Genomic DNA, 14,592 nt, shown 5'->3' on the forward strand with positions numbered 1-14,592 from the left:
AACAAAAAATGTTTCTGAAGACAATCACCTATTGCACCTTTAATGTCTTGGAAAAAAAACCATACTGACCCCATATTGGTTTGTTTAGATGTACTTTCGTAAATCTCCACTATAGCACTATATAGTAAACTTATGAATTGTATGTTCAATGATATTATAGTCAACTCCCAATTCCCAAATTATGCCTGGACATCACATGATCTCAATCTGGCAACCACCATGAGTTTATGTAGAATAAAACACTCTTCACTGATATGACCATTTCTTGTGGACATCATTTTAAACAGATCAGTCTTTTTTGACACATGTGGCCCAGTCATTTCAGAGGCTGAGAAAGTTATTGCATTTTGAGGAAAAACAAACATTTCATTTTAGAAGAGCGTGCACTGATGAGTCGTCACCAAGGAAATTTAATAAAAAACATAAAAAGTCTAATTTGATTTCATGTTGATAAAGCACACCACAGAAAGGTGCATTAATCTCACCACTATTTGTTCCTCCCTTGCATAGGTCACCTTGCTGTCGTCAAAGTAATACCACTGACCGTTGTCCTTGTTCCGGGCATAACTAGTATCTAGAAGGAGGAAAAAGGAAAATGTTTGTGCAATGTTATTGTCACTAATCAAAAGAGAAATGCTGTTTAATGAAGGCTAAGAAGACTGATGCATACAGTGTCCATCTCGGAGTCCGCCGTAGTGGTTGGACACAGAGATCAGGTCATATCTACAAGGAGGTTCAGTACTGTTCACTGTCTTCTTTAGGAGGAAACCTGAGAAGTCCAGATCCCTGCAGTCAGAGAAAGAGAGCTGCTTTTCACCAGAGCAATAACAACACATGAACCACATGAAAATGTAATAGTCTGAGTATCAACCATTGAAAGAAAAAAATATAAAGGTTGCTCATCAATTTAAATATTGTAAGGATGTGAACGAACATTTATGACCCCATCATCATCACATCAAAAATAAATAAATAAAAGCATTTATAATTGCACACTACCATTTTCTTTTTTGAAAGACATTACTAATTTTATTCAGCAAGGACACAATAAACTGATCACAAATTACAGTAAAGCTTTACAATATTATAAAAGATGTCAATTTCAAATAATTGCGGTTATATTTAATTTTCTATTTATTAAAAATTCTTTAAAAAATGTATCATGGTATCCACAAAAATATTAAATAACACAACTGTTTTCAATAATAATCAGAAATGTTTCTTAAGCAGCAAATCGGCATATAAGAATAATTACTGAAGGATCATGTGACACTAAAGTAATGATACTGAAAATTCAGCTTTGCATCACACACACATTACATTTTACAATATATTCAAATAGAAAACAGTTATATTAAATTGTAATTATATTTCACAATATTACTGTTTTTACTGTATTTTTGATTAAATAAATATAACCTTGGTGAGCATAAGAGACTTCTTTCAAAAACATGTAAAAATGTTACCAACCCAAATTTTTGAACACTAGTGTATGTATGTCTTCATCTTACCGCAGGGGGAACTCCACGATGGTATCCAGTTTCTCTCGAGAGTATTTTGTGTAGGAGAAGCGCTTTAAATGGATGATAAGAACCTCAGGCAAAGACCACAGATCCAATTTCTTAGTGGCAAGCTGATGCTTTTTACATGTTGGACAATACCTACAGACCACATAAACAAACACAGAGTTACATGTGCGGAGGAAGCAATCCAGTTCTTTAAATACATCACTAGGAATTATGAAACAGATAGTTATGGATCTAAATTATGCAACAAACACAAAAGGTTTCTCTTTCTTCATGCTCATGAAGGATAGACTGGAATAAAAGGCTAGAATCTTTGTAGTAGTAGACATTTACCAGGGGTTTTCCTCTTCCAGTGTCTCTACCGTGGTAAAGAGCTCTATACATTCCTGCAGCTGCACTGTGATTTGCTGGTGAGGGACATCCATGCTCTGATGCTTTATATATTTCTGCATAAACATAAAAAACACGTTTGCAACAGAAATGCTGCAGTTTGCATAGCTTGAAAAGACTCAAGGTTAAGTTCTGTAACAAAAGATTACAGAAATAATGGATTTGGATATTTATTCAATTAAATTATCAAATTAATACTGCATTTAAAGGGGTCATATGATGCGATTTCAAGTTTTCCTTTCCATATTTAAAAGCTTTAAAAAAAAATCACTTGTGATAGCAGACCAGTGGTTCCTGAATGGTGAGCACAAGTTTTTGTACATTATAAGCATGTGCGTTTATATTTATGTACATAATAAACTCTGGTGCTGTGTTGACAAAGAAAAATAAATTGAGAAAGAAAAGCTGCAGTGCTGGTTTAAAACACTTAATATTTAGTAATGTTATTGATTTTACTGCACTGACATTATCGGATGACAACAAAACTTTTAACTGAATTAAGCAGAATAATGAAAATATTGTCTTCTGTAGAGCCGCTGTAAAGCTGAATTGAATTAGTTTCATAATTAATGAATGATACTGTTATTTAACTGAACCGAATCAATTGAACTGACTCGATCTGGATAACACACTATGCCTTCTGTAGAGCTTCTTATAGCTAAACTGAACTTGTTTCACAATTGAGCAGCTTTACACCGTTATTGAACTGAATCCACACTGAACTGACCACAGCTGAATAATGACACACTATTGTCTTTATAGAAATGCTTTACAGCAGAATTTGCATTTCATCACTTCTGTTATTTTCCTGTGCATTACTGTGAAGTTGCTTTGAAACAATCTGTATTGTATAAAGCGCTACACAAGTGAAGGTGATCTAAATTGACTGCGGTGATGCAATACAGACGCATCACTGCATTAGGAGTAATACTTTAAAATGAGCATGACACAAAACTTCTAATGGAATAGACTGGATTGAGCCTTGTATGAGAGATTGCATTCATTTCCTAGTGCAACAACAGACGAAAAGCATTTTTAAGGATCAAAGAGTTCATTAGCAATCTTACCTCGGCTTCATTCTCATTGTAGTACTTCTTTTTCATGTCAGGGTCCCAGTCGATGGCGATGTATGGCTGAGCTAAACAGAAACAGTGAGTCATGCCATTAAGAGCAAGAACATTTATACTTATGAACACTCAGAGTTAAAAGATACCATGACTATGAAAAGAGCAGCCGGAGAGATAAAAGACACGCAATCTCAATTTGTTATGACCCTCGCTTGTGTGCACATGACCCTGAAGTTGTACAAAAGCATCAGAAGTGTCTGTAATAAATTGAGTTTCTCATTAGTATGTACTCACAGCTGAAAGAGAAGCCGCCGTCCGCCTCTCCCATCCCTCGCTCCGTGGTGCCATTAGAGTTCACTGCCTGAATGGTAAAGAGGGCTTTTTTCTGCCTCTCAGTGTAGCGCCGTCTTCCCGGAAGCCTCTTGTTTGCCTGAGCGCAAGATGCGGCCTCCTCTTCTTCTTCCTCTTCCTCATCTTCGTCCTCTTCCTCCTTTCCCGAAGGTTCCACGCCAGTACTTTGGTCCCCGTCAGTGGCATCTTGGGAGTTGGTGTCAGTGCTGCCGCTTGCTGATTGGCCCTCCTCGGTACTGCTTCCCCGGTCCGGTTCGCTGCTCGACTCCTCCTCCTCAGCTCTCTCCTCCCCCTCGCTGCTCGGGCTGGCTTCTGATTGGCAGTTGTTCTGCTCTTCGGCCTGGCCGCTTTCTTGAGTCTCTTCCTCTTTCTTGGATGGCCCTGCCTCCTCAGAGTCTTCCTCACCCTCATCTGTTCAGAAATGAATCATTGTTTGTACACAAGATGCTTGGGGTCATTTAAAGTTTTTGAAAGAAGTCTCTTATACTCATCAAAACATAAACATCAAAACATTGATAAAAAATACAGTAGAATAACAGTAATGTGAAATATTATGACCATTTAAAATAACTGTTTCCATTTAAATATATCTAAAAATGTAATTTATTCCTGTGAATTTTCAGCATCATTACTCCAGTCTTCAGTGTCACATTATCCTTCAGAAATTATTCTAATATGCTGATCAAGAAACATTTTATTAAGAAACTTTAAAACTTAATATTTTTGTGGAAACAGTGCCATTTTTATTCAAATTCTTTGATGAATAGAAAATTAAAAAGATCAGCATTTATTTGAAATAGAAATATTTTGTAACATTATAAATGACTTTACAGTCACTTTTAATGAATTTAATGCATCCTTTCAGAATAAAAGTATACATTTCCTTTAAAATAAAAAACAAAGTCATACCATCACTAACTCCATTGGTCTGAGCCTTGTACAACTCTTCCTCATCTTCTTCTTCTTCCTCCTCTACTTCTTCTGAAGGGTCTAGGGGACGGACATATCGCCTGTGCAGGACACAATTATGACACATATGAATGGCAACCCAACTTTGGCCTTGAAAAAAAGCAGATCACAACCGATTTATGCACCCAAAAACCAGTGATACTGAAATAAAAATGCACAATGACAGCATATGATCACAGAAGTTACATGAAGCAGTTAGTTACCAGATTTATACAAAGAAGCTTATAATTGAATGCATCTACTAAAATATGTACAAATTGTTTTAATAAGAATAGAAAATTAAAAAGATCAGCATTTATTTGAAATAGAAATATTTTGTAACATTATAAATGACTTTACAGTCACTTTTAATGAATTTAATGCATCCTTTCAGAATAAAAGTATACATTTCCTTTAAAATAAAAAACAAAGTCATACCATCACTAACTCCATTGGTCTGAGCCTTGTACAACTCTTCCTCATCTTCTTCTTCTTCCTCCTCTACTTCTTCTGAAGGGTCTAGGGGACGGACATATCGCCTGTGCAGGACACAATTATGACACATATGAATGGCAACCCAACTTTGGCCTTGAAAAAAAGCAGATCACAACCGATTTATGCACCCAAAAACCAGTGATACTGAAATAAAAATGCACAATGACAGCATATGATCACAGAAGTTACATGAAGCAGTTAGTTACCAGATTTATACAAAGAAGCTTATAATTGAATGCATCTACTAAAATATGTACAAATTGTTTTAATAATCAATACAATGCAGTTAAAAATGCATAAGTACAAAGCATCTGTATTCTGTATAATTAATGAATTTTGATTACAGGACTAATGGCATACATAGCTGCTGGTAACAATTTTATAACCATATTAATATTAATATTTTTGTTTTATTGTAGAACTAATGCCATAATGGTCATTGTATGTGTTTCCCTTTTATAACAAAAACACATAAAAAATTTACAACATATTCAAAACTAAACAATCCCAATATTTAATGAAAACTAGCTTGTGACAAACATGCATGACTGATTAGACTTACGCCAGTCTTTTCAGGAGGAGCTGGTAGAGATCTTCCCGTGTGCACTGGGCGCGTGGCACAGATATCAGCAGCGGGTGACCGAACAGGGAAGTGCTATAGCTGTTGCTTCCCGAGCCGTAATCTCTGTAATGGGAGCGTTCACGCATATAGATGGCCATAACCACCTCCTCACCTTCCTGATCCACACAACCACTGCTCAGCTGATACCTGCGGCAACACACCACAAAACACATTTAGACCCAGCCGATTGTCTCAAGATGCAGCTTTGATACATATTGTTTTAGTTTTCTTTTCTTAAAAGAGGAACTTAATGCACTATCAATTCGATTTTGAAAATAAACGGCATTATATGAAATGAAATCAAAAGATCTTAAAGACTTGGAAAAGTCAGACACTAACAACAACTGAAAAAAAGAATATGTATATATAATTTTATATAAATATATATATCATATTATGAATTATATTTTGAAAGGAAATAAAAAATATTAAAAGCTAAAGACTTGGAAAAGTCAGACACTAACAACAATTTAAAAAAAGAAAAAGGAAAAAATATATAAAATCGATTTTTATATAAATATATAATATATTAATAATAAAAAAAACAATGAACCAGGCTTAATAAAAACTGTATATTTGTGTGTTGGCATGTCTGTACAATTAAAGCCGTTTACTCAGATTAGTTCTATCTTACACAAATATATCATCCCGGTCCAATATACAGCTTAAGGATTCGTCAGCCTGGTAAATCCTATAGAAGCGGTGATTGAAAACATCAGCCACAGCCATCTGTGAAGAGCAGATCATTTATTAGCCCAGAACAAATACAACATTTGTCAGTAGTAAATCAAACTTAAAATGGATACAGGGTCATTGCATTAACCTAACCAAGATTATAGCCATAAGTAATTTGTAAACACAATTTGCCAGTGTTTCAGCGGTTAAAATGCTTGTTCGAACCTGGTTGGGAGGGACGCCTGTTGCCTGAGAGAGGGCAGTGCACAAATCAATCACTTGGCCAGCTTTAGGTACAATCAGACGATACTGCAGAGGGAAGACAGACACATTCATCAGCCATCAGGACGAACAAAACTCACAGTAAAGCAGTGGTTTTCCTGAATCCTTTCTAAACTCTGTTCAACAGATCTGTCAGACTACTTTGCCCTAAGCAAAACTGGTTCTGATGACATCATCACACACCACCAGCTGTCTTCCTGTTTACAAACCTGCAGTGCTACATCATTCACATCTGCCAAACTCATAGCATGGGCTCACTCATAATGAGCATGTCTGTCGTGCTGCACATATGCTGCTTTTCCTGCCAAAAGTGACTGAGCATTTTGGTATTTTGCTGTTTTTTTTTCAGTATATGACATAATACAAACCTGGGTGGGTTTGGCCGTGGGATCCAGCGATACATAGAACACCTCCATGACCCTCTCCTTACTAACAGGTAAGGGCACGCTCAAGTAGCAGAAGGGGTCGAAGGTCACAGAGACCTTGTTGCATTCGGGACACACCAGCGTCGACTTAAACAACCCGTGGAATGTGTCGACGATGACTGAATCGTTCCGCCGCAAATGGTTGCGCCATGCTTCCTCAGCAACTTCCTGCAATACGCAAATAGAAATGTGATTCCCATAGTAACACTTTGTTTTGTTGTGGAGTTATAAATATTGTTACACTTAAAAGGTTGGCCAATAGTGCATTTAACAGAGACTAAGCTGGAAAAACTGGTTGATAAATTAATCAGTAGATATTTTGAAACATCTATACGAATAACAACTTTCCATAATATAAAATAGAATGCAATTAAATAAAAGATCAAATAAAATAATAATAATAAGCTTATTTATTATCATTTGATGATTAAAAAATGAAAAAGAACAACATTTATTCAAAATAGAAATCTTTTGTAACAATATACACTACCAATCAAAAGTATGTTTTTTTAATTAATACTTTTATTCAGCAAGGATATGTTAAATTGATAAAGAGTGTTAGTAAAGACTAAAATATTGTTACAAAATGTTTCCATTTTGGACAAATGCTGATTTTAAAAAAATAAACTTTTTAATCAAACAATCCTGAAAAAACGTACACAATTAATAACGACTAATTAACCATGGAAATGTAATTATGAAATAATAAAAATTTATTATTCCATAAAATATAATCATTAAGAATAAGCATGCTTCACTAGTGTCACAAAAAAATAATTACTTTTATTTTCACATTTACTCAGTTTGGTTGTAAATCAAAAGTATGTTTTTTTAATTAATACTTTTATTCAGCAAGGATATGTTAAATTGATAAAGAGTGTTAGTAAAGACTAAAATATTGTTACAAAATGTTTCCATTTTGGACAAATGCTGATTTTAAAAAAATAAACTTTTTAATCAAACAATCCTGAAAAAACGTACACAATTAATAATGACTAATTAACCATGGAAATGTAATTATGAAATAATAAAAATTATTCCATAAAATAAAATCATAAAAAATAAGCATGCTTCACTAGTGTCACAAAAAAATAATTACTTTTATTTTCACATTTACTCAGTTTGGTTGTAAACAAGAGTGACAACAGCATTTTAAAAATGAACTATCGATAAAGTGATATGTGACACTGATAAATATGGCATGACATTACAAGAGTAATTCTTCGTGTACTATAGTGTGTGTGTGTGTGTGTGTGTGTGTGTGTATGTAAAAAGCACCTGGTCAGGTCTGCCATCAGCATCCCTGAGTTCAATATACTCCTTCTTTTTGACCCGGTTGAGGTCTTCATGTAGACCATCCAACAGGAAAGACAGCAGTTCCTGAGAGTCGTGTTGCTGGTAGCCCAGAAACTGTGACGCAAAGTGGCCGACCTTAGTCTGCAAAGACATACACACACAATGCTGCTTAATTTCTGTACTATTAATGGAGCAAAACTAAAAACAAACAATCATAATTACAGTGTTTACAGCCTAGAAATGACTTACACTGATCAAAAGTGACCGTAAAGGCATTTAAAATGTTACAAAAGATTTCTGTTTCAAATAAATGCTGTTTTTTTTAATGTATCACAGTTTTCACAAAATGTTTCTTGAGCAGCAAATCAGCATTAGAATGATTTCTCAAGGATCATGTGACACTAAAGACTGGAGTAATGGCGGCTAAATTCAGCTTCGCATCAGAAAATATTTTTAAAACATACTGAAACAGTAATCGTAAATTGTAATGGTAAAATTTTTCACTATTTTACTGTGTTTTTGATATAGTAAATGCAGACTTGGTGAACATAAGACACTTCTTCCAAAAACACTAAACGATTACTGTAATCATAGTTGTTTCTGCATATTAAAGGGGTCATATGATGCGATTTCAAGTTTTCCTTTCTCTTTGGAGTGTTACAAGCTCTTGGTTCATAAAGAAGATCTGTAAAGTTGCAAAGACTAAAGTCTCAAATCCAAAGAGATATTCTTTATAAAAGTTAAGAGTCAGCCACGCCTACCTAAAACGGCTCGTTCTAACACGCCCCCACATATCTACGTCACTATGTGGAAATATTAGCATAATGCCGCCCAAATGTGCAAGCAGAGAAAGAAGGCGTGGTTTCAGGAACAGCAGTAGGCTAGTGTTGATGCAGCCATGTCAGGGAGACACTGTGTGTTTCAGTGCGAAAGCAAAAGCACTTTATTTGGCCTTCCGGAAGTAGATGCAATTAGGAATCATTGGTTAAGATTTATTTACAACAGAACAGCACAACCCAGATGTTCGAATTTGTGCAACGCATTTTATAGACGACAGTTTTTTGAACCTAGAAGAGTACAAGGCTGGCTGTGCAAAGGTTTACAGTAACCGTCTGGCAGTCTGGTTTTAAGGGATACGGCAATTAAAGGGTTAATCCAAACCATTAAGACTGTGAAACACATATACACAGAACAATATATAAAACTTCAGTAACACTTTACAATAAGGTTTCAGTTATTAACATTAACTATATTAATTAACATGAACAATAATTATATAGCATGTATTAATGTCAGTTAATATTCAAAACTTAATGGGGTCATATGATGCGATTTCAAGTTTTTCTTTCTCTTTGGAGTGTTACAAGCTGATTGTGCATCGATAAGATCCCTGAAGTTGCAAAGAGTAAAGTCTCAAAACCAAAGAGATATTCTTTATCAAAGTTAAGACTCTGCCACGCCCCCCTAAAACGGCTCGTTCTAACACGCCCCCACATATCTACCTCACTATGTGGAAATATTTGCATAATGCTGCCCAAATGTGCATGCAAAGAAAGAAGGCGTGGTTTCAGTAACCGCAGTTAGTGTTGAAGCAGCATGTCAGGGAGACGCTGTGTGTTTCTATGCGAAAGCAAAAGCGCTTTATTTGGCCTTCCGGAAGTAGATGCATTTAGGAATCTTTAAGATTACTTACAACAGAACAGCAATGCATTTTATGGACGACCGTTTCGTGAACCTAGGAGAGGAGGTAATTCTGACTTTGCTATGACAATCTGGCGCTTCTGAATCAGCTGCTGTTTTGTTATTAGTTTAAGTATTTGCTATTGACTGTTTAAATGCGGAGTTTTGCTGTGTGTGTGTGTGTGTGTGTGTGTGCGCGAGAGAGAGCGAGAGAGCGAGAGAGAGGGTCACATCACAGTGGAGTCAGCGGTCTTAACCGTGGCTTCATCACTGTGTCTGTCACGCGACTCTGTTGCCCTTTCAGACTTGAACTGGTGGTAAAACTAAGGACATTATTAACTTTCTTGATATTTACTTTGAAAGCTGAAGCTTGCGATTATGGTAAGGGGCGTTACATTTCCGACGCGTGCTTGTTGTGTTCGGCCAATCACAATGCACTGGTTCAGCTGGCCAATCAGAGCAGACTGTGCTTGTCAAAGGAGGGGGCTTTGTTGAAAACGACGTGTTTGAGAGAGGCGGGGCATAGAGGACCTACAATAATGTACAGTATTTGAAAAATAATGTGTTTTTTGAACATTAAAGCATGTCAACATATTCTGTTACACCAAATACACAAAATAATGATCTTTAAAATAGCATCAAATGACCCCTTTAAGTTATTTTATTAAGACTTTATTGATATGAAAACAGAGAGAGGACAGGTAATGATAAAAAGAAAAGGGGAAATGGTATTATGAATTAGAATGGGAACCAGATTTGAAATGGACCAATTGATTTCAGCTCCACTGGTGTGCTTTTGCACTAAAAAATGGTAATGCCGAGTGATCACTACAATTACGTTACCTTAAATACCCGAGGAACCACAGAATAGTGCCTGCCTGACCACATCTGTTTGATGACATCTGCGTAGGCTTCTGCAATTTCCCCCTTCATGCCCAGAGGGTTGGTGAAGTTCAGCTCCTCCAGATACGAGTTCCTCAGAAAATACTCAGTCAGTGGTGGCGTGTTGCTCAGACACTGCAGGGGAAAATGCACAATTCACTTTAAGAAAAGCCTTTTGTAAAAGTTATGTGACTCAGCAATCCATGACCTCTGACCTGTAAAGCTGAGTTCATGAAGCAGGTGTTGCCTAGGTTTGTGAGGCCACACACTCCAGGAGGCCCTCGATACGAGTCCTCGTCAGCAGAGTTCCGCCTAGAGACACAAAATTCCATATAAATTCCAAATATCCAATAAAAGTGACGTTTCAGAGCTCAGTGAGCTGCCCATCTAAACAGCATTTTTGGCTAAGACACTTACAGGTAGGTTTTAATTATTTTTGAGGTTAATCTTATAATGTTAGTAAAGCTTTTTGCAGCACAACCATATTCATACGACTATTTCCCATTCTCTCTTTGACAGTTAAAATAAAATGAGACATTTAGGGATAGGTTACCATTAAGAATTCAGTGTAAACGGCATCTGTTATTTTTTGAGCACTTTTGCAAACCATTCTTTTCAACCATACAATCCATGACTATAAAATATATTATATTAATGTGAACTATAATATTGGCCAGCATGTATACAGTGCAGTCACGTACAGCAATATACACTATATACAAAATTTCACTGCGTTATTATATTGACACAAAAAAGTAAACTGCATATGTAATTGTAACTATATTCCAAAACAAAATGTCACAAAACAACATTATCACCCAGCTCTAATCTACTAAATGTGACTATAAGACATTATGATATTAACCCTTTGATGCACAAGCAATGAAAACCCAACATGGGTCTAAAATGACCCGTATTCATTTCCTATGTTATTTCATTATTACTTCGCTGGGCATTTTTTTTAATTTTATCTTTTGAAATCGGTTTATTTCAGCATTTAATATTCCCTGATCTATAAATTCCATTATGCATGAATATTCAAAATATCTTTTTACAATGATCACAAATTAATATTTGATTTTTTTCCCCTAGGTTTTTTGTTACTACATCAAGTTTACACACATAGGTCAAAAATGACCCATCTATGCAAGCATGATAAAACAAAAGAATAAAGACATTTTGTTAAAAGAATTATTTTAGCAGTTATTTAGACCAACCCATTTAACACTTGAAATATGTTTATTTGCCACTTTGTCATACATAACATACACATATCACTGATAACCGATAACACTGAAATTGAACTGTCTGTGGCGCAACTGTAGTGAATGTGACCGAATAGATGAAAATAAAACTAACAAAATAAAATCACACCGGTACAACGCCATCTCCTCTTCCTCTTCGACTGACCCTCCTGCCTGATGTATACCTGTGGCCGGGTGGTGACTGTGTTTTGTTTTTTATCCCACATCTTCCCATTGACTCTGTAATATGGTTTTGAAGGTGGGGTGTGCCCTCTAAACGCCTCTTCATATGTGGCATGACAAGCTCTTTGACCAGCTCCTTGATGAATAGCTGTCGTGCATTGGTCACACCACACATGTAATCAAGGTTGGTGTAGGCCAGGGGTGGCCAACGTCTGTCCTGGAGAGCCACAGTCCTGCAGAGTTTTGCTTCAACCTTGATTAAAACCCACCCACCTGTAGCTTTCTAGTAACCTTTGGACCTTGATTAGCTTGTTCAGGTGTGTTTGATTAGGGTTGGAGCTTAACTCTGCAGGACTGTGGCTCTCCAGGACCAACACTGACCGCCCCTGGTGTAGGCATTGAGGGTGAACATCCAGCACACTGTACCACAGCACCATGGGGCTACCTAGGTGTTCTCTGCTTACATGAGTAGGTGCAAACCATTTTTACTCAATCTATTGGACTGGGTCTGAGTTTGCTCTTCAGAGGACTCATCAGACATCAAATGAGTCTTCTTCATCTAGGAGAGATGGATTTACACCCACAACTCCAGACTGACACTATGGCACATAGTCTATGTCATCAGCATCAGATATTTCAGACTCTGAATCAGGACTAAGAATTGCCTGAGCTTCCTCATCACGCAGCATCTCAGACATTTCAGCCATTAATCTTCTAGAATGTCTGGGATCAGCCAAACTAACACTCTAGATAAAGAATGCACAGCAAGCAGTTGATCATTGTTATACTGATTATATATTGTCGCTGTCAGACAGAAACCTTGTATGTCCAAAACAATTACTTTTCAGGAACACTGACAGACATAAAGGGCGACCAATTGTATTGATTTGACAAAAAATAAAAATGATGAAATGTGGAGATACGAGGTTTCCGCCTGACAGCGATGATATATACTAATGCATTATTTTGTTGACCTAGCTAACATTGGCTAGTTATAATAGAATATATCAACAACAAGTTAGCTAATAGTATTGGACATGTTTCTCTGTCTCACTAGTAATAGATTTCAAGGTCAAGGCAACCTTAGCCTAACATTCAAATATTATATCTTTCACAATATATCAAATATTTTTTGTGGTAATAAATTATAAAATAAGTTTAAATGCATCAATTATACAAAAGCAGCCATGCTGAGTTTTGAAATGTGGGGCAGGTGAATAGTTTTCTGCAGTAAATACGTTCCTACTTGCAAAAAATGAGCAAATATCAAAAGTTTCTATATGGGTCATTTTTGACCCATGTGTGTAAAATTGATGTAGAAATACAAAAACTGTGTTTTTTATAAAGTAAAGAAAGGAGATTCAGCAAAGAATCACTAATCCCTAACTGAAATAACATAGGAAAAATGAATACGGGTCATTTTAGACCCATGTTGTGCATTACAGGGGTAGTGACACAAAAATGATTTTTATTCAAAAAATAAGAAAGAAAAAAGAAAAATAAGGATTTGTGATGATCAAAAACAAGTGAATTGAGGAATTCATGGAATTCTGAATGATGAAATTAATTTCTTGCAAAGATATAGAAAAAATAAACTCAGTTGGGTCACTTTAGACGCATGTTGTGTATCAAGGGGCTAATATAATATATACATCAACATCACAATATTCTGTAATACTGCTTTGAAATATGTGCATTCAAAAAGCGCTATATGGATACATTTGTCTTGACTATAATACAATGCTTTATGACACTAAAAGACCATCACATCATAAGGTTGTGGAAGTGCAGATCAAGTCATTTTGCAGCCAAGGTTCAATCAATGGTCTTTTGATCTGTGAAGTTGAAACATTCATAATGCAAAAACCAAATATTCCTCATGATATGACCCCCTTAAAACATGGTCCATTTATTTTGAAACTGATTTGTATAGGGCAAAATCTTCTTTTTAACCTACTATAATGGTTTATTGGACTCTGGCATAGAAGGCATAAAGGATTATTTATGCCCATGAACAAAAACGTGGGTTATTCTGACTTATTAGACAGTGGGTGTAAATTATATTGTCCCAGTTATTTTCAAAATGAACAATGCTTTCTACCAACCACAAGATTGATTTCAAAGTTAATTTGTGCTACACTGATCACATCTGGCTTGCCATTTCTTGAGGATATAAGCGTTTAACCTACTACAACTAGCTACCAATGTAAATGAATGGGGCTGATGATACATATATGGATGTTTGAGCATTTTGTGCTTTAGACACGTGTCTTTCCATTTTCCTAAACAAAAACAGAAAGGAAACCTGCATTAGTGCACGAGAGAAGGAAGCTGGTATCTTTATACTCACATGATCTGAGGCCTGGATGTGGGCCACGTACCATCCGCATTCCTGATCTCCATAATCACGGTCTGCAGAGTGAGCAGAGCATGTTAGAACACAACACACAAACACATGCAGGGTGGCCCATGACAGAGCATTCATTTACTAGCAGTGTTGGGAGTAACGCATTACAAAAGTAATAA

The 14,592-nt window shown here is 36.1% G+C and overlaps 1 protein-coding gene across 2 annotated transcripts in view; it reads right to left on the reverse strand.

Moving 5' to 3' along the window:
- The window catches only part of LOC107743100 (ubiquitin carboxyl-terminal hydrolase 11-like), a 30,254-nt gene that overhangs the window by 1,872 nt on the left and 13,790 nt on the right, over positions 1-14,592 (reverse strand). For both annotated transcript variants that reach the window (XM_016556215.1, XM_016556214.1), the window contains 15 exons: positions 14,417-14,478; positions 10,855-10,951; positions 10,601-10,774; positions 8,060-8,218; positions 6,725-6,949; positions 6,300-6,383; positions 6,034-6,128; positions 5,340-5,546; positions 4,721-4,821; positions 3,278-3,745; positions 2,984-3,054; positions 1,860-1,972; positions 1,512-1,661; positions 671-786; positions 486-574 (listed from right to left, as the gene is read on the reverse strand). In XM_016556215.1, coding sequence (XP_016411701.1) covers positions 486-574; positions 671-786; positions 1,512-1,661; positions 1,860-1,972; positions 2,984-3,054; positions 3,278-3,745; positions 4,721-4,821; positions 5,340-5,546; positions 6,034-6,128; positions 6,300-6,383; positions 6,725-6,949; positions 8,060-8,218; positions 10,601-10,774; positions 10,855-10,951; positions 14,417-14,478 — 2,211 coding nt within the window. The remainder of the gene's footprint in view (positions 1-485; positions 575-670; positions 787-1,511; positions 1,662-1,859; positions 1,973-2,983; positions 3,055-3,277; positions 3,746-4,720; positions 4,822-5,339; positions 5,547-6,033; positions 6,129-6,299; positions 6,384-6,724; positions 6,950-8,059; positions 8,219-10,600; positions 10,775-10,854; positions 10,952-14,416; positions 14,479-14,592) is intronic.

Source organism: Sinocyclocheilus rhinocerous, unplaced genomic scaffold, assembly GCF_001515625.1.
Source record: "Sinocyclocheilus rhinocerous isolate Xijiao unplaced genomic scaffold, SAMN03320098_v1.1 scaffold797, whole genome shotgun sequence".
In the NCBI taxonomy this organism is placed as follows: Eukaryota; Metazoa; Chordata; class Actinopteri; order Cypriniformes; family Cyprinidae; genus Sinocyclocheilus; species Sinocyclocheilus rhinocerous.